This window comes from Capra hircus, chromosome 14 (genome assembly GCF_001704415.2).
Source record: "Capra hircus breed San Clemente chromosome 14, ASM170441v1, whole genome shotgun sequence".
NCBI lineage: Eukaryota > Metazoa > Chordata > Mammalia > Artiodactyla > Bovidae > Capra > Capra hircus.
Genome location: NC_030821.1, coordinates 9,814,451 through 9,842,114, shown reverse-complemented (window position 1 = coordinate 9,842,114; position 27,664 = coordinate 9,814,451). Strand labels below are relative to the sequence as shown.

The window sequence follows — 27,664 nt, the reverse complement described above, 5'->3', positions numbered from 1 at the left end:
TGGTCTCCCTGTTCTGGCCTCAGTGTTGACTTTGCATAGATTCAGCCTGACTGGATAATATATCTGAGCTCACATGGCTTGTAAGAGGCATGGATGGGATTCTAGCTCCTGGGTTCTCTAACTTTAGTTCCCCATGCTCTTATAACTATGTTTGTAATACCATAGCCTCTGAACACCTCAGCTTGAAAAGCAAGCGCTTTAAGCTGTTGAATGCCAAGTACGTGTTAGACTCTTTATGTAGATTCTCTCATACAGTCCGCTCAGTAGCTCTGAAATAGCCGTCTTGTGACACATGTAGAGATTAAGCCTCGTGAGTTCATAGGGCCTGCAAATAGCAAAGCCAAAATTTGAAAGCAACTGCATAGCCCCTGTTCTTTCAAATGTACCTTCTGGAGTGGCTTTGTCTGCTTCTGATCTCCCATACCATTTTTGTACTCTTTTTAATGGTACCTGCCGAGTTCAGGTCCTATGTAACAGAATTGAAGCCTTGTATCTCTTATTAAACTGTGTTTATGGTAGAAGTTTGGCTTCCCTGGTGGTTCAGATGGTACAGAATCCATCTGCAGAACAGGAGACCCAGGTTCCATCCCTGGGTCAGAAAGAGCCCCTGGAGAAGGGAATGGCAACCCACTCCCAATATTCCTGCCTGGAGAATCCCATGCACAGAGGAGCCTGGGGAAACTATAGTCCATAGACTTGGAAGAGTCAGACACGACTGAAGCGACTTAGCATGCTCACACATGGCAAAGACTTTCTTGCTAGCACACTTTGAAAAGGAATTTAAGTCTAATGCTAAACCATAATCCGTGTTGGGAATCATGTCTTGCTTATTTTGGTATGTCCAGTTAAGCTCCAGATAATGCATGTCACACATGCCAGCTGTATAAAAATAAACAAAGCAAAACACCACAAACAAAAAAGCAACAATAAAACACTAGTTCAACAAATAATCCAAATTAAACTGAATACAGTCATTTTTAGTAGTGTAGCAAATGATCTCTCCCCCAAGAGTCTTTTTTGCTTTCTTATTTACTTTCTGTCATTTTAAAAGATGCATCCCTGAAACACCCACATCCGTGAAAACAGCTCAGGAACAAAGTGCCGCGATTGATTCACTAACGAAAAACTAGAGGCCTCCAATTGGGATGTATAGATGACAGATTAGAATAAGAAAGCATAGTTCCAGATAGCGGGAGCAGTAGCAGCTGACTACTTCAACAGTGGCCAGAAATGAGCAAAGATGAGGGGACAGCCACTCCCAGGCAGGTTGGCCAGCAGATGGAGAGCTCCAGGGACTTGTGTCCAAAGCTTTCCACCTTCTCCTTCGGGGAGAGAAAGCTCTGGGAACCTGTATATTGTAATCCTTAAAGTTCCAGTTATGGTGATTTTATCCAGACTGGCCAGCATCCACCTGCATCCATCTTACTTACTCCAGAAGCTGTCAGCCCTCGTCTCAGGAAGTAATCTCCCGGGTGGTGGTTTAGCAGTAGCGAGCTGGAAGGCACTTCTTTCTGTGTGGCAAAGTAGCGCTGTGTCACTCGGCGCTGCTTTTCACCATCTAAACATCCCACTTCCTACAGGGTGATATTTCTACAAACACAGAAATCCCCACAGGTTGTCCTGAAGAATCAGGTCTGATTTTCTTTTTAAGGTAGCAGGGGAATCTGTAATGTATTTTGCTTCAGATGCATTATTCAACACCGCTAGAAGGTGGTTATGTAAAATTCTTATCTGAACTCACCTATTTCCTGAAGAGACTGTGTACTGAGTTGGGTTTTGAAAATACGATGCCATAAATGACTCTTCTCCCCCTGCCCTTTAATTCTACTGTCTAGTCCTTCTGTGGAAACCTTAACAAACTGCATTTATTAGAAAAGGAAAGGGACATTTGTTTAAGATTAAGTCATTTATGTCTTTGAGCTTTTCTTCAACAGAATTGTCACCTCCTGAGATTTAGGCATAGACTGCTTTCTAAAACACGAAAGTAAAGTTTAAAAAAAAAAAGAACTCAGGCAATATCTGAGCCCTGGCTCTGACTGAGAGGCCTGCAGAGACAGTGGTGTGATGGAGCTAAGATAAAGTGTCTTAGGTGGGGCAGAACGACCTGTGCCAGAGAAGAGACTAACAGCAGGACTTGATTTGGAGCAGAAGGTTAGAGAATATAACTCTGCAGAGTTATAGAGTGACTTCTAGTTTCTATTTTGGTGGCTAAGTAGAAGGTGGCATAATTGGCTGGTGTTGGAAGTATCAGAGAAAGACAAGGTCGGTTTAGACATGTGCCGTTTGAAATACCTGTGGTCAAAGGGAGAAGTCAGTACCTAAGGCAGGTGTTTATTTGTAACAGGACTGACTTTTTAAGTTTCTTCCTTGCCATTCTTAGCTTTATTACGCTGTACCAATTTGCGTTTCCCTAGAATAATCTTTATAGTGCTGTTTTCCCCATTTAAAAAACATTTTAATCTCAGAAAAAAACCTTTGTGTTCCTGTCATGCAGGAGATTGCTTGGTCCTCTTATTCTGATTATTGCCATGATCTTAATAATATTTTTTCTTCATTCTTCCTCATTTCCATGTTACTAAGGGATCATCAGTGCATACTAGCCAATTATGACATTTAAAGTATTTTATATAGAGGAAAGTTTTTTAAAAAGCTTTTTTTTCTCAAATAAATCAGTTTACAGCCTCTCTGGCGAGGAGCTGAGAAAACAGCCTGAAGTGGGATAAGGTGTCAATTAAGTTGTCTCTTAAGTGTTTTTTTTGGTTTGTTTGTTTGTTTTTTTAAAACATGGTTTATTTCCTATTAGTTTCATTTTACTGGGCAAGAAACTCAAGCCAGAAAGTTAACTTTCCCAATTTATCTCAAGGTCACACAGCTGAGTCCTGAAGAGTCCTCTGACAACCACAGACCCTGAGAGGAAAGTGATTGGGATCTAAATGTTGAAGTAGGTTATATTCAGAAAACTTTCTTGTGAAAAGGAGATAGAAAATAAAAGCAAACCAAAAAAACTGCCTTCCAGAAACCCATGAGATGTGACAGACTTCCTACTAGAATTGGGGTCATTTTGAGAGTATGTTGGTATGGGACAATGGATATTTGTTAGTTTTGCCTAACACATTTTGAGAAGGTAACAAATAAACATACAAATTTAGAATTTGCCCCCAAGCAATGACATGTTGGTAGTTGTAAGCATTTCTAAGAAGCAGATAAACAAATAGCAGTTAAGTTGTTTTGGTTAGCTTATATGGACATAACATCCTTTAAGGAGGGTTGGCTTTATAAGTAGCCATGAGTGATTGGAGGAAGTACCAGGAAGGCTTTTCATACCTTTGTTTCTATGGGCTGTTTTAATGTTTGAATGCTTTTCTGCTAAAATATTGCCCTCCCTTTGTGAAGCGATGAGCTTTATTGTTTGAATTGTTACAAGAGTTATGAGACCCAGAATAGCGACTGTCCTTGCAGGGGTATGACAGAAATGACAGGATAGACCCAGGAGCTAGCTCTGCTTCTTAGGACCTTACTGTCCTTGTTTTAGGAGGGAAACGAAGCTTCAGTGTGGGCTCGCTGAAGTAATAGCACTGATCAGAAGGCTGACCTGCCGGCAAAGTTAAGTAACATATCCAGCTACTTTGAAACTAGTACGATTTCTTCCAGTGATGTATGTTTTTATTATCTTTGAACAAGGAGACACAAAACCAGTGAGCTGAATTGGTTTTGACACAATTGGGTATTTAGAAATGATTTTATGTTTATATATTTAGGCTGCTAAAAGATATTTAGAGGATATTTTCTATTTCTGCATAAAAAATCAGCTATAAATAATATACTGTTCAAAGCACAAAGAAGTTCTCTGTTGGTTCAAATGGTTGACTTAGCCATAATTTGGCTAGTACACCATCAACTTTGTGTGTTTCGATCTACATAACCATGACATTCTACAAAATTATTCACTTATTTAAACAGAGGTATTGCTAAGTCACTTTAGTCATGTCCGACTCTGTGTGACCCCATAGACGGCAGCCCACCAGGCTCCCCTGTCCCTGGGATTCTCCAGGCAAAAACACTGGAGTGGGTTGCCATTTTCTTCTCCAATGCATGAAAGTGAAAAGTGAAAGTAAAGTCCTTCAGTCGTGTCTGACTCCTAGCGACCGCATGGACTGCAGCCCACCAGGCTCCTCCGTCCATGGGATTTTCCAGGCAAGAGTACTGGAGTGGGTTGCCATTGCCTTCTCTGAGATAGAGGTATAGTTGATGTGAAAACTTATAAAGTTTCAGGTATACAACATAGCGAATTATAATTTTTAAAGGCTATACTCCACTTGCATAGTTATTATACAATATTGGCTGTATTTCCTGTGTTGTGCAAATGGCATTTAGAAATAAATATAGAATAATTGAATTGCAGAGTTTTCAAACTAGAAAGGACCTCAGAAATCATCCTAGTCCAGTGGTTTTCAAACTTGCTTTCAGCAGCTGACTTTTTCCTTAAAAAATGAAACTGTTAAAATAGATTAAAATGATAAGTGGGTTCCTCTGGTCCTTTAAATCTTGATTGTTGGGGTAAAAGCTCTTTATTGCCAGCAGAATCCCTAAGCATTTCAGGTGACACAGTTTGAAAACCACTGATCTAGTCCAACCCTTTCATTTTACAGATGAGCAAACTGAGGTCCAGAGAGGTTAAGTGGCTTGCCCAAGGTCACACAGCTAGTCGTGGAAGAGCCAGGACTAAATCTCAGGTCTCTTGACTCCCAGTCCAGTGCTCTTTCCACTACACCACACTGCCAGTAAGGTAGGTGCTGTGTTGACATTATGTTCATAGCTACTAATAGTCTTCAGTATTTTCTGATTTATGCTGGAAATACTTATGCATTGACTGTTGAAATATATTGTTCAGAAATGTGTAGGATATGGAAATACAGATGAGAATCACATAATTATCCTCTTAGAAGATACATCTAGAAATCTTCTGTTCACTTTTAAAAATTATTTTAAGCAATACGTTTAGATAATGTTTGAGACCCTTTAGTCCGGTCAGTGATCAGTATGTGTGGAGTTAGGATATTTGAGGGTCGACCCTTTGACAGGAGCGGCACTGAGACTTCTGTTGGATACTCCCGTGAGAACCGTGCCCTGCTGGCATTTCCAGCGTTGGACAGTCTCCTGGTTGCAGAGCATCTTCCTCCAGCATGGGCTGGGCATGTATTCATTTCCCATTGACGTCTGCAGTTTCCCCCAGTTCTTAACGTGCCTGCACCTTCACCTGTAACTCCTTTGTCGTTCTTAACTGGTGTGTGCTGGTGGTGTATGCCTAACGGGGCATAAAGGACGGTTCATCGTAGATGCCTCTTGCCCCTAATGATCTCTGTTGTCCAGTCAATTTCCACTCAGATCCCTCCAGTTTAATCAAAGGCTATCCCTGGGCACTAGGAAAGTGGGAAAAGTCTCTTAAAGTCTTTAAGTCTAACCCACCTACAATCAAAAAAGGGATGAAGATGGAAATTCCCTGGCAGTCCAATGGTTAAAAAAAAAGCTTGCAGAAATCTGCTGCTTCTGTGACTTGGTCAAATTCTTAGGGGGACATTTCCCAGGAAAAAGAGATGCTGCCACTGGTTAAGAATAGCCTGATGGTCTTGTGAGGAGAGCCAGCTGCTAGGTAAAAATTAGTTTGGGAGCTGTGCCTCCAGTCAAACTGCATGTGCCATGTTCCTATCTTACCGAATATATTGAGTTAATCTCCTAGAGACACATTCAGCCAGAAAATATTTCTTTGACCCTACTTTCTGTTTAAGAATGTTAGAGCGGTTATCAGGTCTCATTTACAGACTGTGTTCCTTCTGAAAGACATGTCCAGAGTTTTGTGTATCACATGATGAAAGGCAGAGAGGGTGTGCCTGCCCTGGCCTAAGATCTGATGGCCTCAGGCAGGCCCCTGCTGCGTCTGCACGTGTGTTTCCTCAACTTTAGCTCTGTATGACTGCTGATTATCTTGGTGGCCCAAGGAAATGTCAGTCTGAGACATTACATTGTTTTATTTGCGTTAATTCAGTTTGATCCGTGCTTTTGAATAGAATTTTCTGAGATCGTGGAAATCTGTATCTGTGTTGTACAATACAATAGTCACTAGCGGTAGGCAGCAACTAAACACGTGCAATGTGGCTGTTGATACCTGAGAACTGAATTTTAAACTTTATTTAGTGTTAATTCACTTGTAATTTAAGCAGCCACGTGTGGGTACTGTATTGAACAATACAGCTCATAGAAGTCAGATGCCAGGTTGGATCAGTGCAATAGATGTACCCAGAGAACTGAAGAGTGATGCTGTTGTACCTTGATGAATTGCCAGATACAGTTGATCCGAGGGTAATTTGTTAGAAATCAAGTGTTCACTTTTGAAGGAAAATGTTATCTACGGAGGAGAGAGCAGGCTTCCTCTTATTTGTGACCAAACCATACACGCCTCAACTGAAAGATGTTTACGGATTTGATGAAAAGTGGAACCTTTTCACCTTTGTGCAGCCGTGGGATCATTGAGGCCTCCGCCTGGGTTTCAGTGAATCCTCACAGGTCTAGGCAGCTGAGTTTAGAAAATTTCTGACCAGCAAAAAGAATATTCTGTTTATATTACAGGTTCCAGGTATCTGAACTGTGCTGCTTTCTGAGTCCATTATGAAAAGAAGGAAAAAAAAAAAAAAACACCTCTTTTTCTTCCTCCCTCAGAACCAAAGAAAATGGCTTTGACAGAGAGCCTTTGCACTCAGAACATCCAAGCAAGCGGCCGTGCACTATTAGCCCAGGCCAGCGGTACAGTCCAAATAACGGCTTATCCTACCAGCCGAATGGCCTGCCTCACCCCACCCCTCCACCGCAGCATTACCGTTTGGATGATATGGCCATTGCCCACCACTACAGGGACTCCTATCGACACCCCAGCCACAGGGACCTCAGGGACAGAAACAGACCTATGGGTAAGACTGAAGGATCTCTTCAATTCTTAGGAGATGGTGTGCTCCAAGACTTGCATCCTTACTGCTCAGCTAAACTTCAGGCTTGAAATCTGTGATGGGGTAAAAATACTTCTTCCTGGTCTAATGTCTCCTTTATGAGAAAACTTCGTTGGTGTTAATATCTCTTTCAACAGCTGTGTTTTCTCTTACTTATAATCTTTGTGACAGCCGGTTATTTATTTATTTATTTATTTTCCGAAGGGTGTGTATCTGCTGACCCCAGACAGGTCAACTGTGTTAACAAACACAAATTAAGTGTTTAGTGCATTTTTTTTTTTAAGTGTGAGAGATTTCATATGTAGTTGGCCTGCCACAACTATTTTTTACCAAATCAGTTTCGTTCATTGTTATCTTTTATTTTCAGATAGTCTCAAAGTTCATTTTGGTTTTCCCAGTCTCTGTGATAGTCTGTATTTGAAAAATATGATATGGTATTATGTCTATGACTTAAGTCAGCAGATGTTCTTTGAGGACTGATTTAGTACTTTTTTTTTCCAACATGGAAGTGCTAGTGATTCAATTTGGTGTTGACAGTTTGGCCAAAGATCAGAATACCGAAGAAGGAATGAGTTTGGGTAAATATGTGTCCTGTTTGCCAGTGTTCATTCTTTTTTTGCACAAAACTGTTGGAAGTGAAGCATTTAGGAGACATGGCCTTCTAAAGAACCGGTGCTTGCCATGAAAAATGAGAAGGAAGACAAATAGGTAAGCTTTGATGCACAGTCAGTGTTTGAGGTGATCGCGTCGGAACACCGCTCTTGTTCCTGGGACTTCTTTAACTGTGTATCTTTGGCGAGTCAAGCTAGTGATAAATGGAGAGCCACACTCAGCCGTCTTTCTCATCTTTTTCCATCCCCTGTGTCCGTGCCAGGCCTGCTTTTCTTCTTAGCTGGTTGCTGAAAAACTTGCCTGGCCCAGATGGTCTGGTGGGTAAGATGCTGGAAGCATCACAGGATGGAGGCCAAGTGGAAAAGCAGGACCTGGAGTTGAGGGGTCACAGGACTCAGGAAGCCTGGCCAGTTGCCCACCTGAGGGGTAGGACAGAGGCTTTTATAGCCCCAGGCAGAGGGAGCGTGGTGAGCAGAGGTTTATGTCAGACTTCTGTCTCTTTTTGCCTTAGAAAACCCAGCCCTCCGAATGTTTAGAAAACAGAAAGTGTGAGTCAGGTTGAGGGCAGGGGTGATGGGGGGCCTGGCTGTGAGATAGAAAAATAGCAGCCTCACTTCCCCATGGTAGTCACTTTGTGCATTTATAAAGTGTGTCAGACAAATAACTAAGCATGTGACTTATGCCTTTTTAACAGTCACTCTGTCTGATGTTCCCCAAGGTACCATTTCGAAGAGCTCTCAAAAATGGTTATGTTTTTTCTCTGTCTGGATTGATATTTTGACCCTGAAATCAAATGCGATAACAACTTCCTTTCAAACAAAGCCTTGCCATTTGTTGATGACGAATGCTCTCAAACCATGATTGCTCATTTTCAAATAGAGGTGGAGTCACCAGGTCATTGTAAGATCAATTCAAGATACCCTATTTTGTAGGTGGTAGGAAATGGCCTATTTGTTAGGCAGTAAGTTCTATTTCATGAAATATAGCTTATAAAACTAATAGTGCTAATCTCTATAAATATATGCAACTACTTAACCATCCCTGAAGTCTGGCGGAGTTTAGTGTGTTTTAAAGTAAAGTCTTGATGTATGAGTAACAAATTATGGTGTTACATCAGGCTGTTATTTTGAGAATATAAAAATGGTCATACTCAGACACAGAGGACAGGCTTGTGGACACGAGGAAGGAGAAGGTGAGACGAATGGAGAGAGTAAAATTGGAACATATATGTTACCACATGTACAATTAGATGGCCAGTGGAGATTTACTGTATGACACAGAGGGCTCAAATCCAGGGCTCTGTGACAACCTAGAAGGGTGGGATGGGGTTGGCGGAGGAGGGAGGCTCAAGAGGGAGGGGACATATGTATACCTATGGCTGATTAACGTTAGTATATGGCAGAAACCAACACAATATTATAAAGCAGTTATCCTCCAGGTAAAAAATACATGAATTTAAATTTAAGAATTGTCATAAATGTATACTTGGTCTGGTACGATTTATAAATGTTTATTATATGTAGAGACGTACCTGCTTGAATATTTTAGTAAAATAGCTTTACAAGCAGCATTAGTTTATAAATAAGCTTAGAGTTTTAGTAAGGAATCAGGTAAGACTCAACATTAGTGTCCAATGAAACTGTTTTAATGAGTTTGAATTGTTTTCCTCTAGTACATCCCTCTGGTATTATGGCTATAAATAAAAATTGTGTAGTGATAAATCTTTTAAGTATCTAAAATAGAGAAATTAATAAATGGAAATTTTTGAGTTTTTTTTTTTCTTTTTAAAGATTTGGCTCTATACAACAAAGAGTTCAAAAACAGCAAAAAAAAAAAAAAAATTAGACCTATATTTTTTCACCAGGTACTTGGACTCAAACATGTTTCTAATGTATGTATTATTTTTCTGTTGTTGTTAAATGAGATGCTGCTTAGCACTGTTCCATAATTGGCTGTTATGCCATTAGCCTAAACCATCCTGTTGATCATTATTATTACTCCAGGTGTTAGAGCTCACATCACTATTGATATAATCTGCTGAATTTTTGAAACTTTTAAGATCTCTGAAGTTCTTGGCCTTATATAGGCAAATGTAGTAAGATGCCTCTGTCACAAAACCACACATTTATATCATTATCACTCTCCAGTTGTTTTCTGTGATGCTTCATTTCAGGCAGTCCTTTTCCCCTAAAACACAAGCAACAAATAAATCAACAAAAATTACATATCTGCAAACATTTCAACTTGAAATTGTCACAACAGAGAAATAACTAAATATTACTCTTTTCCAATGTCTTTTCTATTATGCAGATTATTAAAACTTATTTGCAATTTTACTTTTTTACCAATAGATGGCATTGACAATTTTAGCTTTAAAAATGTATTTCAGAGTATAGTCTAACTGGAGAGGAATGGTGTATTTAGTCTGAGAAAGCTGTCATACACTTCCATCAGTTATAAATTAAATCGTATTTCATGGTTGGCTGAAAAAAGTCATGTGACTCATTATCTTTATTTCACTGAATCCGCTAAAACGGAATTTCTAACCACTCAGATTTCACAAAAAGTGGCATGCAGTATCTCATGATTTCTGTTGTTCAGTCGCTCAGCTGTGTCCAGCTGTTTGCGACCCCGTGGACTGCAGCACGCCAGGCTTCCCTCTCCCTTACCATCTCTTGGAGTTTCCACAAACTCATATGCATCGAGTTGGTGATGCCATAACTTTTTAAAAATCGTTTTAATTCCTACCATAACTCCCTCCAAAAAAGAGCCTAGGTGTCTAGAAGCCTAACCTGTGCCAAACTTAATTTGCTCTTCAGAGTAACAATGTAAGAAACAGCAACCAAAACAAAGTTTTAATTATTTAAAACGGGAACTGTTGCCATAGCTCAGTGCCTTTCCTTTATAGTAGAAGATGCCTATTTTACAGATCCTGATTTTGTCAGAAGAGCCACACGTTTCTAGGTATCTCTGATCATAACTGTCCCTTTAACAAGACACATGTTCTATTTTGATAAGTATCCTGGCTAATTTCTTATGTTCATTATTGTTCTCACTTGGTGTTTTCTTACTGCCTTTTCATGGTAGCATCTCCACTAATGCTGAAGAGTGTTAATATTTGTGCTGTGGATTGCGAATTAGGATTTTTAGTTTCTTGGCTAGGATTTATGATATCTGTCCAAAATGTATCTAATATATTGGTTTTTCTTTATTTTTAAATTTTTGGCAAGTTGAGTGAGTATATTTTGCTTTTATGTTATGGCCTAATTTTAACATGAAAGTGAAAGTGAAAGTTGCTGAGTCGTGTCCTACTCTTTGCGACCCCATGGACTATACAGTCTGTGGAATTCTCCAGGCCAGAATACTGGAGTGGGTAGAAGTTCCCTTCTCCAGGGAATCTTCCCAGCCCAGGGATTGAACCCAGGTCTCCTGCGTTGCAGGCGGATTCTTAATCAGCTGAGCCATGAGGGAAGCCCAATTTTAGCATGAAAATGTATTTAATAGGATTGTGTTGATTTTTACTGTGCTCAAATGTGGACTAGTTTAACCATGCTTGTTTTAGAAAAGCATAGCCCTATCCATGTAAAACAAATTATGCCGTCTTCATTTTTAATGCAGGAAAGCCACACTTTGAACTTAATGTCTACTTGTGGTTTCCTGTATTTATTAAGATTCAGGATATATTTATAGTTTCACTTAGGGAATATTATATGGATAACTGGCTCAGGGCTTGGTGTCATTTTACTCTCCATATCCTCATGCGTAAAAGAAGTGGTTCTGACCAGATGACCTCTAAAATTCTAGTTCTCACATTTTATCATTCTATGAGGGACCTATTAAGTAATTCTGTATCTGAGTATGATTCATGTCTGCATTCAAAAATCGAATATGTTTTCGCATTGCTTTGTTTGCCCACATAGTCTTTGCTAAGTGCCTCTGCACATATGGATTATGTTCTTAATGTTTTCGGGTGATTCAGCCTTCTCTGTATTTGTAGGGTTGCATGGCACACGTCAAGAAGAAATGATTGATCACAGACTAACAGACAGAGAATGGGCAGAGGAATGGAAACATCTTGACCATGTAAGACGTCCGTAATCATTTAGGTTAAAAAATGTTTTGAAAACAACTGGAGTGAAGTGACATGGTAAAATAAAAGTGTGGGGGTTCTGAAGCTGTTTTCCGCCATCCTTGAGAAATAATATGTGAGAATGTTTAAAGTAGAATATAGGATTTGATTTCTAAATCAGGTCAATGTATGGCAAAACCACTACAATATTGTAAAGTAATTAGCCTCCAATTAAAATGAATAAATTTATATTAAAAAAAGTATCAAAACCACTTATATGAGAGAAATGTTTGGATCATTGAAAGGAATTCCTAGAGCCGTATCGATGAATGAGCTACTGTTTTACTTGGGGAGAGTCATTTGGTTTATCCAGTCATGGGATTAGTATTTGGAAGTATGGGTTAACTTCAGCTAAAATCTCCCTGTCATGCCTCCCACATTTTATTCTCATTACTCTTGAACCTACTCATCTATTGGGTCTGTTTCCAATCTAACCTTTGAAAATATTAGAAGCCTTCAGAATAAAGTAGCATTCTTCATTGTCCTAGAGTAGTTTGTTTGGCTGCCCACCAAGGTCTTGGAGTTCTGGTGATTGATCTGCATTTCCGTTCTCCCCCTGCCCGTCTCTCCCCCAGCTGTTAAACTGTATAATGGACATGGTAGAAAAAACAAGACGATCTCTCACAGTACTAAGGCGATGTCAGGAAGCAGACCGGGAGGAGCTGAATTACTGGATCCGGCGGTACAGCGATGCTGAGGACTTAAAAAAGGGCGGCAGCAGTAGCAGCAGCCACTCCAGGCAGCAGAGTCCTGTCAATCCAGACCCAGTGGCGTTAGGTATCTTTTCTTCAGATGGACATACTGAACAGATATATCTTATGCTATTAATACTGCTTTTATTTTTAATTTGTCTCGGCAAAAATAAAGGCGCTGCAGAGAATTGTAGAACAATAAATACTTTATATCCTCAAATACGTCTTGTCTGTTAGGCAGATTGGCACAGAAAGGGTCAGTCACACAAATTAGACTCCTTTTGTAGGTTAATGTGTTGGGCTGATGAGCAAACTTCCAAGCTGGACCAGAATTTCACGTACGTCACTAAAATGTATGCTCCTTCATAATACAGCTCTTTGGACCCTGTCTCCAACCTACAAAAACAAAGTCTCTGGGAGTGGGCTTGGAGTCTCTAGCACTCTGTCTTGGGATTTGTGCTGTACCTCAATGTTTGAGAGCACTTTATCTCAACACCAACCCAAGAAGAGACCTAAGGGCTTTGTCATTTGCCCACCGACACTGGAAAATTAGTGATAAAGATGTGGCTCTTCCATGATCTTAATGATTGCTTAATCATGATTTTATTAATTCTAGTAACTTACAGGACTATTAATGTAGCCATGCTTTAGAAGGTTAGTACTAACATGTAGCTGTAGTTAGTACTGATATTTGAGAATTGCTGGCGTTATAAATAGAATGTAATTCTAAGTATTTGGAAAGAAACTTTGAAGCCAAAATAATTTTTGAGTGACCTGTGGACTTTTTCCGAATTTAATAATAAGCTGCTGTCATTTACATTGCTGGCCATTACTTGTATATACAGTCTGAGTCAACTTAATTAAGGTGGATTTGTGTTGATCCTTATTTTCTCATCTCATTTTCTTAAGTGTTTAGTCCCACACCTGTTACCTAGCTTAGGTTAACGTACAGTCTGCTGTAAAAACAAAACTAATTACATATGTGCAGATTAAGCTCATGACTTTGGCCTCATTATCAACTGTGGCTGATTATCAAAAATTTAAAATTTGAAGTATATTATCTGACTGTTGATCACATTATCTTTTTTTTTTATTAAAATGATTCTTAGTCAATAAAATTTCCTTTGCATTTAGGTTTGTGGATTCTTGCTAATCCCTGAACGGCGAATGTCTATTGCCATAAGTATTAAATACAGGAGGATTCCAAGTCATTTAATTAACCGAACAAACATTCTGCAGTATATTTTAAAAATAAAAGTGTTATTTCTTAGGTTATGTTAAGGCAAGCAATGAAAATAGGTTTAAGTTTAATTTGAATCAACATTGGTCCAAATAAAACTAGAATAAGCGTCTTATTTTTTACTTCTGTATTGTGAACCAAAATTAGTAATATAAAGAGGATATTTATAATCATTCAATCTAGACAAAAATTGAGAGCCTTAAACAAAACTTTAAAATATCCATTTTACCTGGTTCTGTTGAAGAAATTCATCAAGTCAGTGCTTATTTTTTGTGCCTGGCTTATGGTACACAGTACTGCTAGGTACTGCAGTAAAGGAAAAAGTTTCTTATTTTTTTTTTTAATTTTTATAAGTAAAGGAAAAAGTTTTTTAATTCCGTCCTTTGAGGAATTTTTGAGCTAGTGGAAGAGATAGGCAAGGAGACAGCTAGTGGTCATACCAGCAGGCCACTCCATTCAGTCCCCTGCAGTGACAAGATTAATATTATCTGCTGTCCATTGTAAAAGAGAAATTTCAGAAATGGATAATGTTTCAGACCTATGTGAGTTATTTATTCAGCACACTGCACATAGGACCATTACCATATAGTCACATATAGTCACACCTTCTAGTGATACAGGCATACATCATTCTTGAGAAGGCAGGTTTACATAATCAAAAGAATAAACTTGGTATTAAAAATTTCTTCTTAAGCATACACAAATCACATTACTTTTAATGATGCTTAATAAATTCCTATTTTTGGTAAAAGAGATTGCTTTGGTTTTAAGCTTTTATAGATTGTATTTTTCAAAGACTACAAGTAGTTCATTTCTTTGTGGAGACTGTTAAACAGTCCTGTTCTTTAGGGACACTGAACCCTAGATTGCCTTTCAAAGAAACCTATCACAGTGTCAGAGAGAACCCGTCAAGCGTCATACAACATGCAAGTTTTAGCATCCAGCAGTTATTTCACTGGTGTCTTTTGCTAATAGATTCGCAAAGTCTTTAAGTCCCATCTATCTTCTGTGCTGGGCTGTGGCTATAAATAAGGCAGGTAGTTTGTAATCATGGAACACGGTCCTTTACATTAAGTGCTTTCTGAGGTTTTCTCTTAGGCTTTGGAGTCAAATATATTAGTGTGTGTAATGAAAGGATTGGAGATATTAGCTGATAAATTTATTTCATGCCTCTGAAAAGTGTGTGGCAGGGTGTATGTATGTGTGTGTGTATACAAATAGAGATACGGATGTGCTTATATCTTTACGTACATGAAGAGCTCCATATCCTATGTTAATTTTGTATGTGTTTCTTTTATCCTGATTCTCTCAATTCTTAAGTTGCTCTCTGATTTCAAATGAGACCTTCAGAATAATGTTATAGAAGATATCTTTAGTTCAAAATATTGCCATAGTCCTATCCCTGTCTTGGAAATAATGGCACCATTATTCATACATTCATTTGTAGCATTTTAATTATATTTGGTGATTGTACAGAGAAGAATGTAACTTCTATGACTTGTGTTTGTTAAATTCATTCTGATTCTCACTTTTGAAATATATCGATAGTATTGTCAGTGTGAGAGATTAGTAAGACAATATGATTAATCTATTATTAATTGAATTGGGGAGTTTCCCCCAGATATTAAGTAAAGACTATTTTAAATGAGTAGCCTCTTGAACAGTTTTATAACAGAACACACTAAGTCCACAATATTATCTATACTCTTTAAAGAAAAAAATAGGTAATTACCCTGAAGAACTTTTGAAATAATGTACTTTGCCTTGAAATAATATACTTTTTCTTGAAATAATGGATTTTCATTATTTACATTATTATTATAACTTACTTGATGTCCAGGGAGAATTCCAAATATCCAAGTCTTAAGAAAATTAGAAGACTATTTTTTTAAGCAGTTGTCTCTATTTTCAAAGTATGATTTGTTCTGCATACATTTTTCTCAAAGAGCAAGTTAAGGCAATCAGAATGGATGATTTCATCACTGAAGTAGAATTGCTTTTCTACGTAGAGATGGGTGGGTAGCTGCTGCGTGGGGATTCCCGTGCTCTCTGAGGGCTTGTCAAGGCCACTGTGGTTCTGCTCTTCTTTGCCCTCATTTCCTTTTTCTTGCAGTATGCTGTTCACTCCTGACATTTGATTTCCTTTAAATTGCTTTCTTTTTACTGCCTTTGGACTATTCTAGAATCTCTCCACAGCTTATCCTTTATTTGTCTGCCCTCTTTCTGTGATTCGCAAGTCTTCTGTATCATGAGAGAAAGTTAAAAGAATTATCCAGTCATGGATTTAAGACCAGTATTGGAGACTGAAGCTGAAAACTCTGAAGTATGAATGCATTTTCCTGTGTTTTTTTTGAATGTTTGAATATTGTGAAGAGAGGATATGAAGTAGAGAAAACACCATCGTTACATGTTGTTAAAGGTTTATCTCTAGCCATGAAGATACGTGCCAGAAAGATTTTTGTTTTAAAGGAAACAATTAATCAACTTGATTATTCACAGAAAGTTTAGAAATTCAGACGTTTGTTGAATTAATACTATCTCCTGCCTAAAGCAGATTGGAAGAGAAATTAAAATTTCTTTGGCTGACAAGTTTTATCGCAGAATTGTAGAGTTTCTCATTACTGTCTAAAGGCTCACGGATTTCACATGAAAGTTAAAGGCACAGGGTCTGAGCAGATGTCTGCATCTGAATCCCTGGTTCTTCTCACTAGTTTTGTTGACCTCTGGCAAGTAACTGTGTGCCTCAATTTCTTCATCTGATAGAGATGGTAACAATACATATTTCATAGGTGTTTCTGTATTAAAGTAGTTAACAATTATAAAACATGGGATAGTGCCTGACATATAGTAGATGTGACCTAAATACTTTCTGTCATGCAACCTCAGTTTAGAGAGTAGCGAGAAGCACATAAATTTAGTGGTTTTGCTTGGCATCCAAGTTTCTGAAGTTATAGTACATTCTTAGGTATTTTTTTCATTTTGAAAGTATTTCCAAGCAGTAATTCTGTCTTAAATATAGTAAATCTATTGTACCTTTTGGACCCTAATTCATAACTGTAGAAAAATAGCTTGCTCACATCCAAAGGTATATATTTTTCAACTTCTGAACTGTCAGATTATAAAAGTCACAAGTTATTCACAATATATCTGCATATAAAAGTTTAGATTTTATGTACTTGTATTGATTCCTTTTAAATTACATCATGAAATTCATTTCACAGCAGTGCGTCTGCGTTTATAACGTGAAGTGCATACTAAATTTTAAAAAGTCTACTGTATTTAGTATATTGGGCTAAAAAATATGCGACTACTAGTTAAATATATCCATCTTTGGGGAAAAAAGATGATTGCCTCCTATGGCATTACATGTTTTTATTGTTAAAGATGAACATCATAATGTAGTTCTTGGCTTCTAGGTTGGGTTGGGGTTTTGAACATAACACTGAGATTTCTGAATTTATTATCCTTTAAAACAAAAAATAAGTAGCATTTCTAAAGATGAACTCATTTAAACCTTCCTTTCTTTTCATGGTTTTTACAATAGATATTTTCATGATCACTGCTTCATTCTGCCCACCACAGGATGATGGCCATAACATAGATGCCGCTAAGCTTTGAGCATTGCTGTCCTGGGTCATAGGAGGTCACACTGATTCTCCAAAGGCTGTCAGCTCATCCCTCCATGTATATTGATGGCGGCCCTCACTTTCTCTAGTATCCATCTGTCCTAAGTGTAGTGCATCTTCCATCTCTTGCATACATCCTAGATTGCTTTTTCTGTCTTTTCACCTTACGTCCACTTCAACTTTGTTTCCTCATTTCATAGATGTATCTTCCGGAGGCTCCCCTCTTCCTCTTCTTTCATCCCCAAGCAATTTGCATCCCAAAGCAAGCCAAACTTAATTTAGAAGGACTTTTCTATGATTTTTCCATCTTTCAATAGTTACACAGGTATACATGTCACATTTTAAATCATCCTGTATAGACTCTTCTGTTTTCACTGCTACATTTTAGAACAACCATCCGTTTCATAGCAACTGATGTTTTATAGGTGGTCAATATTTGGTGGTTAAAAATTAACTTCTTTAGAATCTGAACCTTAGAGTGTCTCGTACAGGTTTGTCTAGCTTCGCCAAAAATCTAAGGAAAGTTTCGGGAGAGAAGTTGTCTCTTGTAATACTGATCAACATCAGGATTTGTTTTGTTTTCTTTCAAATTTAACTTGGCAAATGTGTTCTCTTCTTGCTGCTACTTAATCGGAAGAGAAAATACTAAATGTATCACTCATTTGGTTTCTGTAGCTACTACAGTAGTACTTATCAGTATATTAACAGAGATTCTGAGGAATACCTCCACTGAGAGCACTTCGTTCTTCCTTTCAGTACACCTGGTGCTTAGCTTGGACACAGCAGCTTAGAATCGGAGGGGATGTTGTAAAATATGTATACATATGTAAATAGTTGTATGTTATGTAAATTATTTGCCTTTATATTCTGCAGCTATTTTGAAAAAAAAAAAAAAACTTTCTTTTAGAAAATAGGATAGGATTAAGAAAACTTTTGCTTGATTGGAGTTGATATTTCTATCAGGATTCTAGGTCAGGTGGAGTTTGACTCTATGTGGATATGACATGTGTCACTGAGAATTATAGGGAGATGAAGCCACGAAGGTGAAATACAGCACAAATTTCTGATGTGGTAAATGGATCCTCACGATCTATACCAGCTGTGTAGCGCACAGAAAGGTGGGTACACAGTTGACTCCAGTACAGTAACTATCTTTGAAAAAATTTGGGGGCTACTTGTGAGGTTTAAATAAAATTCATAAAAGTATCATCTAAGAAGTTTGAAGACTTCCCATCAGGGTTCAGACAGTAAATTCCTAACAACAGAAATAACTTCTGCCCCTAGGTGATATGTACTGAGGGAGTAAAAAATTTACTGGTATACATTACTTAATCCAGGCCTCTTCAGTGTTTCTGTTTTATCTAAAGTTTTTGTGCCCTTTTGTTTAAGTGCTTGGAGGAAAACAACAACAACAACAACAAACTTTAAGGTGCTCTTTTCACCTTAATTTTTTAATAAGGAAATAAATATACAGTCAGCCCTCCACATACACAGGTTCCATACCCATGGATTCAGCCAGCCACTCATCAAAAATTTTCAGAGGAAAAAAAAAATCTCAGAAAGTTCCCAAAGGCAAAACTTGAATTTGCCATGTGCTGGCAACTTTTAATAAAACATTTACATTGTATTGCATTATGAATTGTAAGTAATCTAGAAATGATTTAAAGTATAGAAAAGGATGTGTATAGGTTATATGCAAATACCATTTTTTTTCTAAATATAGTTGATTTGCAGGTTGTATTAATTTCTGTAGTATGTCAGAGTGATACACACACACACACACACACACACACACACACACACACACACTCTTTAAAATTCTTTCCCTTGTGCTTTAGCACAGATGACTGAACGTAGTTCCCTGTGCTGTAAGTAAGACCTTACTGTTTCTCCATTCTGTTTGCTTCTGCTAGCCCCAAGCTCCCAGTCCACCCCTCCTCCACCAACCCTCCCCCTTGGCACCCTCGTCTGTTGTCTATGTCTGTGAGTCTGTTTCTGTTTCAGTCTTGGGCATATATCCAGATAAAACTGCAATTCAAAAAGATATATGCACCTCTGTGTTGCTATTCACCATACCATTCAATAGAAGGGACTGAACATCCTCAGGTTTTGGTCCCCCTTCGGATACCAAAGGATGACTGTATATCCATTCTCACTGGGCATCCTGCTAAATAATGAGAATGAAGAGAGTCCCAACTAACATCTAATCAGAGTTTAGGATGTGCCATGGCAAATGCGCAGTAGGAAGTACCTCCTTGAGTCCTCACAGCGGCAGTCTCAAATGTGGCAGTATCGCTGGCACTTTACAGCTGTGGCGACTGAGACATGGAGAAGCTAACCTACCCAGTGTCACAGTGTTGTGGGGCAAAGCCAAGGTCCCTCATCTCTGGTCTTTAGACCCAGCTCTTCTCCTGTGCTGCCTAGTGCTGGTAATTAGTATTTGGATCACTTAGCATCATCTTGTTGCCTATAATAAAAATTGGCCATTTAGAAAAATAATTTTTATAAAGTTATTACTCTTCCCTTAACCCCAATAATGGAAAAAATACACCCCCCCATTTTTTGCTGCTGTGGAAAAGGCATTTTTTTTCCTCTGTTTGTCTTCAGACTTTACAAATCTATTAGTATCCAATAAATTATTCTTAAGCCAAGGTTTATTTCTCCTGAAAATAAATGTCTAAGTAAATCTCTGTTTCACTGCATCATGTGAGTAAGTGTGAACTTGACTTCACTTTCTTTAAAATAGTGTGGAAGATAATCTTGACAAAGCTAATTACCCATGTCTCATTTCTTTGGAGTTGTATATGCATCAGACAGATTTATCAAGGCCTTTAACAAATGAAAATTCCTTAAATAAAAACATTTGAGTTTTCATCATTTACTGTATAGAAATGAATGTGCGCATGAGAATGTGTGGGTATTTCTAGTCCATTCAATTATCAAGTAGTCATTTAATTATACTGTAAACTTTCAAAAATTGTTTATATTTGGAATAATTTTAGACTTCTGAGAATATTGCAAAGATAGTACAGGGAGTTTCCATATGTCCTTCAGTAAACTATAACATTTTGATAATTCAGAATAGTTCTGGAAATTTTATGTTCTGGGCAACTGATAATCTATGTACCCTCAAGTGATTCAAAATATTCAAATGTGTCTAAGGCATTCAAATATAAAATGATATATACTTAGCTAATTTGATTGTGTTTTCTTATTCTGTAGCTCTGCAAAATATAGAAGAGTGGGCTGAATTTCTTTTGACCATCAACATAAATTAGCTGAAGTATTCTTTAAAAAGTCTGCTACTTAACATTTCTTATACATGTAAAGAAAACTTCAGTTATTTGAAATTTATCATTAGTTGAAAGATTGTTCAATTTATAAAAGTTAAAATGATATTTTTTCTTCCTCCAAACTTCTAAATATATAGAATTTTGTTTGAAAAAATCCAGTATGGAAGAGGTTTAGAGCATATTTTAGCTATGGAAGACTACACACTTTATTTTTAAGCATGTATAAAAACATGAAAATAAGTATCATGTCATTTTCATGAACATGTTATTTGGAGGTTAGCATTCCTATATCAACTTTATTATGATCTGTTTTCTCAAACTTTAAAATTTGTGCAGCATAAAAGCACATTTCACTTATAGTGGAACATCATATCTGCCCCTCACCCACCTCCCCCCCGGAAGCATGTCCTGCACTAGTTACAGTTGGTCAACTGGCTCTCTGTGAATCCATTCTAATGATTCTTTCTTGCTCCCATCCATGTCAAATCCATATAATCCAATTGTTGTGAGAATTTTTAATGCTCAGCAAGATTTTTTAAAGTAATTAAGTGTGAGAACTGGTTAGCCATGGAGTCAGGCTCACTATGTATTGAAAGGTGGTAGAATCATAGCTGTGTGAAAATTATGTTACTCCAATATAATTTGACTTTCTACTCTCAATTTGACATAAAAAAAGAGAAAATTGCCAAATATAATTTGCTTTCTTTAATAAAATATGTTCATAGAAATTCCCATACTTAGGGAGTGCTGGGAACAGTGTTGTGTAACATATTGTATAATGAAAAATTTGGGCTTCCCTGGGGGCTCAGATGGTAAAGAATCTGCCTGCAATGCAGAAGACCTGGGTTTGATCCCTGGTTCAGGAAGATTCCCTGGAAAAGGGAATGGCAACCCTGGAATAGTGTTTCCAGTATTCTTGCCTGGAGAATTCCATGGACAGAAGAGCCTAGTGGGCTAGAATCCATGGGGTCACACACATAATGAAATGTTTAGAGTTGTTTTGGTTTTGAGCATATAAGCATTTACACCAGTGACGTATTTTCCTTGAGCTCTGATGGCTGGTTTTCCTATTTTTACGTTTTGGAGTGAAAGTGTTTAAAAAACTGTGTTTCTGTAGAGAAGCCGAGATAGTGGGCGTTGCTTGCTCTTCCTGTGTGATGACATAACGGTGCTTACGGTGCTCTCCTCCCCTCTCCACCGGTTTCTATCCTCCTCATAGATGCACATCGGGAGTTCCTTCACAGGCCTGCTTCTGGATATGTGCCAGAGGAGATCTGGAAGAAAGCTGGTAAGAATTGTTTAAAAACATGAGTTCAGTGTTCTGGCAGCTGTGTGCAGTTGTTAATGCAGTGATGTGAAGAATGACAAGAAAGGACTTTACCGCTAACAAGAACAGCAACAACAAAATAAACCCCCCCCCACACACACAAAATTTAAAAACCCTGATGAATATTCTTAAACCAGGCCTGATTAGAGCACAGAATAGTTTCTATTATATAGCATCTGCTAGTGCTACTGTAATGAGGGTCTGGTGATACCTCTGTTATAAACCCTATTTTTCAGGGGCTGTAATGATTTCAGGCTGGAAGGCTGAGGTTTCAGCTTGCATGCACTTTTTCCTTCCTGAAAATAAAGTCTGGTATTTTGCTTTAGCCTTATCTTCTAATTTTTTTTTAATTGAGCTAGCTATAATTGACATCTACCTTTTGAATTCTTTTAAAAAATATCACAGCAACTGGTTGAGGCACTCAGAAATTTTAAGGTTACCAACATTTTTTAAAATTGATCATTTGTGCTAATATTCAATGACTAAAGCTAAAATGAATGACAAAGTTGCTAAATTTCTGTTTTCCTTTCCATGTATACTATCTAATTTTCATTAAGAGATAACATTTTAAAGTAGCTTAAAGTTTCTGATGACTCTGACTTACTGGGCTTAAAGAAATCAAATTTGGCAGAATCTTGGTGGAATACCAGTAAGTTGAGCCAAAACCTTATTTAAAAAAAAAAAAAAACTAAGATAAATTATAAACCTATTTCATGACTTTAAAATGACATTGGAAACACATAAGGTGGCTTTGAGTTTCTATAACTCCAACTGTTAGTGTTTCCCTGATGGCTCAGTGGTCGAGAATCCACCTGCTAATACAGGAGACGCAGGTTCAATCTGTGGGTTGGGAAGATGTCCTGGAGCATGAAATGGCAACTGACTCCAGTATTCTTGCCTGGGAAATCCCATGGACAGAGGAACCTGGCGGGCTATAGTCCCTGGGTTGCAAAGCAGTTGAATATGACTTAGTGATTAAACAACTCCAACTGTTAAAATGGTTTGTCTGAGCTGAGAAACTGGAAAATACTGTTTCTACAAACCATCAGACAGGTGTGGGGCAGTGAACCCCCAATCAAGGGGAAAAGGGTTTTTTTCCTACAGATTTCAGTTTGGGTTTTGATTTGACCCAGCTATGTCTGTAGTTCTGTGCAACTTGGTGACTCTGGTCCCTTGAATCTTATTTGAGTTTTGTGTTGTTTTTTTTTTTTAATTTTCTAGTAACTCTTTTGTACGAGTGATAAGGTGTTTCAAAATCTGATGGTATTCTAGGCTTAGCAGCTTTAGATTCAGAACCAGAGAGAACGATCTCTTACATGTCTAGTATACAAATCAGATAGAACCATTCAGCCTAAAGGTTTAGGTTTATTTGTGTTGCGTTGTGGTGTGTGTGTGTGTGTGTGTGTGTGTGTGTGTGTATCTATAGCCAGTCCGTATAGTCTTACCAGTTTTACCACATCGCCTCTGAGAAGATTTCCTACCAGGATAACAGTTACGGAATACTCCTAGGCTGTTAAAATGTGGTGAGTGCCACATAATCTGGAGAAAGAATTGCCATGTGTTCCTTCTGACCATTTTTCTTCTCCAATTTTGAGCTGTCAGTGCAGCTTATTCCAATAAGAGGTACAAAGAATTGTCATTTTGGATGGCAGAAAGATGAATTTTTGTGTTGAGGGAGTCTCTGTATTTCCCTTATTTATGTGTATTTGAGTTAAATCTTGATAGTTCATAAAGAAAAACTGACAGTGAAGTCTTGTGTAATCCAAATTCCTTCTGTGCTATTATCTGCTCAAGTCTTTGTTTGACTGCTATTAAGTGAGAACAGATTTTTCTGAATATGCTACCTTTGTTGGAAAGTCAACTTGAATAGCTATGCAAAAAGGAAATCCTACCATAAGTGGTAAGCAATTGGAAGCAGATTCAAAACAGCACTATGTACTTTGTGCTTAATCAGTTATTTTTTTAACTTGACATATTGTAATCTATTGAGTCCACTATTAATTTTTCTTCACTGTTTCGTGGATTTCTGAAACCAGTTCTTGGTATACGTTGTATTTTGGGTACTCTGAAAAGAGAGAAAGAGCAATACTTGTTTATGTAATGTCCATGCATTTTCTAAGAAGGGTTAAATCTTATCAAACCAATGTTTGGAATATTTATAAAATGTGCCTGTCCATCTATATTAGGTCTTCAGTCTAAAACCTGACCTGGAAGTAATGTTCATTAAATTTGTACTTTTATCACAGTTATATACCTAATCTGCTGCATAAAAACAGTTTGGGAACAGTTTTCTATGGATAGCTGCTAAATTTTAAGGAGTATATTGAATCTTTGAACGACAGATGACAGTTTCATTTGGAAGTTTCAAATAAGTGCTTATCATATTTATCTTTATAGGCTTCTTAAAAAGCATTTCTAGTGTTCAAAGTATCAAGGCATCCAATATAAGCAAAATACCAAAGGCAGAATGTGACAGCTATCTACATTCAGCCTGTTAAAATTTGAAAGTTTTTTCCCCAAGATTCTAAAATTTACTAATGGCAATTTTTTTTTTTTGACAAAAGTATGTCTTTTCAATGAAACTATTATACATTATCTTTGTGACAAAGATAGGTAAATAAAATCAAGTTTAAAGCATTTGAACAATATCAAATGCTAATATCAAATATCTAAAATTCAATGGAATGTAACCCAGGTGTCTTTCTGAGAAAATTATAATTTCAAAATTATATCCTGTGCTTGAAAGTACACCATGTAATAATTTGTACCATTTTATTTTTAAATGATTTCAAACTTGCAGAAAAAGTTGCAGAAAATAGTATAAACAATCTCATATACCTTTCTCCCAGTTTTCCCTATTTCACCATGTTTGCTTTGATGTCTTCTCTTTCTGTTTCCATCTTGCCTTCGCTCTTTTTCTGTTTATGCATTATATATATTTTTCCCAGCAACTTCAGAGTAAGTTGCAGACGTGATATCTTCTTACCCTAAACGTTTTAGTGTGTATTTCCTAATAAGAACAAGGACATTCTCTTATATAACCACAGTATGGTTACCACAATCAGGATATTAACATTAAAACAATATAATTATTTAACCTATAGACCCTATTCAAAGTTTGCATGTGACCCTAATAATACAATTAATAACAAGACACATATTAAATATTTGGAATCCTAACAAATAATTGAAGGCCATATCACTTTTCCCCTAAAAGTAGTATTTTTAAAAGCAATAGCAAAGGTAGTAAAATACACTCTGAAGTTTAAAAGGTCTTTATAAACTTGGAGAAAGGCTACCGTAAATATAGTTTTTAAATTGCAACTGTTTTCTTCAGTATATTTTTCAAACAATCAATGAGTGTTTGCTGTTGGTAATAAATATTCAAGCACCTTGTAAATGTCCTACCAATTCTCTTTGCTGATCTGTACATGCCTGTGGGATTAGAATAGAAATGCATAATTTAAATATAAATTGCCTGATTTGCATATACAATTAGTCAAGCTACAGCTTTGATCGTAAGCAAAAATTATTGTCCTGTATTACCACTTAGATAGAATTTTAATTCACCTTGAATATTCAAACCAAATTAGACCCTGACTATACAGTTAGAAGGGCAGTGCTTCCCTAGTGCCCCAAGTCTTTATGATAGGATAATAAAGGTATCATTTCACCTCCTGGTGAAGAAGGTGCTGCCAGCTCTGTGCAGTGCTCTGCTTCCATCCAGATTTTAAATGCATATCTTAAAGCAACCAAAAAATGCTGAACATATTTCAGTTAATATTTCCTGTCTGGATCTTTCCCTTTTAATTTAGTTTATAAAATCTAGCCGACAGTAATTACAAATGAGTGAACTTCAGAAATAATCCTATAAAAAATGGTGGAGGCTACGAAAGTCATGAGTACTAATTAATAGTGGAGGGCTTCTCCTGATCCTCAAGTCATGAACTATGGAGGTGTGAAATAAAACATAGAAATTTTAAGAACTATAGGAGTATTTGTATCTCAACATTTTTAATCTGCAGTATAACATTTTTATTAGGAATCTATGTTTTTAATTAAACAGAACATTTAATTAAGGTGCTTTTTAAGTGAGTGAAACAATTAAGTGCAAACACTTGAATGAAACATGTCATAATTAGTTTTAATAGAGTGTTAATTGGTACGAGATTTGCCAAGTTAATAATTACTGCTTATTAAATTTTCAATTAATCATTGTCATTTTGCTTTGAATAAAGATGAAAATTAGATAAACTAATTCAGGGGGAGGATATTTTCCCTGTTAATTAGAACAGTTAATTTTTTTAAATGGAAATTACTTGTTTTAGTTGTCAATCTTCTGTTGTACATTAGTCAAATCTTTGCACCCTTTCCACAGCCAGAAATAAAGAGCTAATTTGACACCTTGCAGGTTTGTAGTCGGGCCTGATTGTTTTGGCCTGCAGTATGATTCAATTATATTTGTCTAACGCAACAATTGGTTATGCAAAACTGCTTACATTACATTGATTCAGTAGATGGACTACAACTGAAAAATTTGGAAATGAGAAAATGATTTTTTTTAATCCCTATATATCCACATCACTCAGGAAATGACAGGAAAAAGAAAAGCTGGATCTTCCATATGTTTCATCTTGGATTTTCTTTCAAAGGTCTGCATTGTTATGACACACCTTTTCATTACTGTATCTTTTACCAGCAAAGCAAGTGTTTGCAATATATATATATGTGTCTGTAAAATCTATTCCCGTCTTCTCTTTTCCTGAAAGCATTACCCATGGACTCCCTGTGTTCATATTTCATTGTGGCAAAACACCTTCTTCTTCGTGGGTCTCAATGTAGACGGATTTCTTGTGGTGATTTTTGTCTTCTGACTACTTAAGTCTGATCTCAGGATCCTGTATGGAGCACTAGTTTGGTAGTCAAGTTATTGTGAGGCTACAGAAATGTAAACGGTATTCCCAGGAGCGTAAATTAAAGGAACAAGGCTTCACCCTTTGCCTTTCCTAAATTTCCAGAACGTGAATCTTTAGACACCTGGAAGACCCGCCCAGTCCGGGGCCGGGAGTCACGCGTGTCGTCTAGCGTTCTGTGGTGACGGGTCCGGAGCCCGGGCCGCGCGCTAACAGAGCTTGTTCTCTTGTCCGGTCCCCCCTGCCCGGCCCGCAGAGGAGGCGGTCAACGAGGTGAAGCGGCAGGCCATGACCGAGCTGCAGAAGGCCGTGTCCGAGGCCGAGCGTAAGGCGCACGACATGATCACGTCGGAGCGCGCCAAGATGGAGCGCACGGTGGCCGAGGCCAAGCGGCAGGCGGCGGAGGACGCGCTCGCCGTCATCAACCAGCAGGAGGACTCCAGCGAGGTGAGGCCCGCCGCGGGCGGCTCCGGGAGAGGCTTCCCGCTCTGAGGGTGGGTCTCGCGATAGCGGGAGGGGACGAGCCGAGGTGCATGTTGGGCCAGAGACTGACTTGTGTCTGAGGGGGAAACTGGAGTGGTTGAGAGGCCTGGCACTTGAGAAATCGACCGAGAGCCGACCAACTATTGTGTTTGTTAAAGACCTAAAAGAAAACCTGCCGCAAAAAGGTTTTTAGCATATTTGGTGGGGAACAAATTCAAGTGAAAATCTTCGAACTTCCTAGCACTAGAGATTGAGAACTCTGCTCTGGGTGTGTGTGGGTGTGTGGGTGTGTGGGTTAGTATATATCTGTGGTTTCAAAAGGAAGGAAACCGGATTTAGGACAGAGACCCT

The 27,664-nt window shown here is 37.8% G+C and overlaps 1 protein-coding gene across 7 annotated transcripts in view; it reads left to right on the top strand.

Annotated features, from left to right (window-relative positions):
* RUNX1T1 (RUNX1 translocation partner 1) overlaps positions 1–27,664 on the top strand; it is a 153,798-nt gene that overhangs the window by 108,350 nt on the left and 17,784 nt on the right. For all 7 annotated transcript variants that reach the window (XM_018058202.1, XM_018058200.1, XM_018058204.1 and 4 more), the window contains 5 exons: positions 6,715–6,962; positions 11,608–11,693; positions 12,315–12,516; positions 21,810–21,878; positions 27,087–27,277. In XM_018058202.1, coding sequence (XP_017913691.1) covers positions 6,715–6,962; positions 11,608–11,693; positions 12,315–12,516; positions 21,810–21,878; positions 27,087–27,277 — 796 coding nt within the window. The remainder of the gene's footprint in view (positions 1–6,714; positions 6,963–11,607; positions 11,694–12,314; positions 12,517–21,809; positions 21,879–27,086; positions 27,278–27,664) is intronic.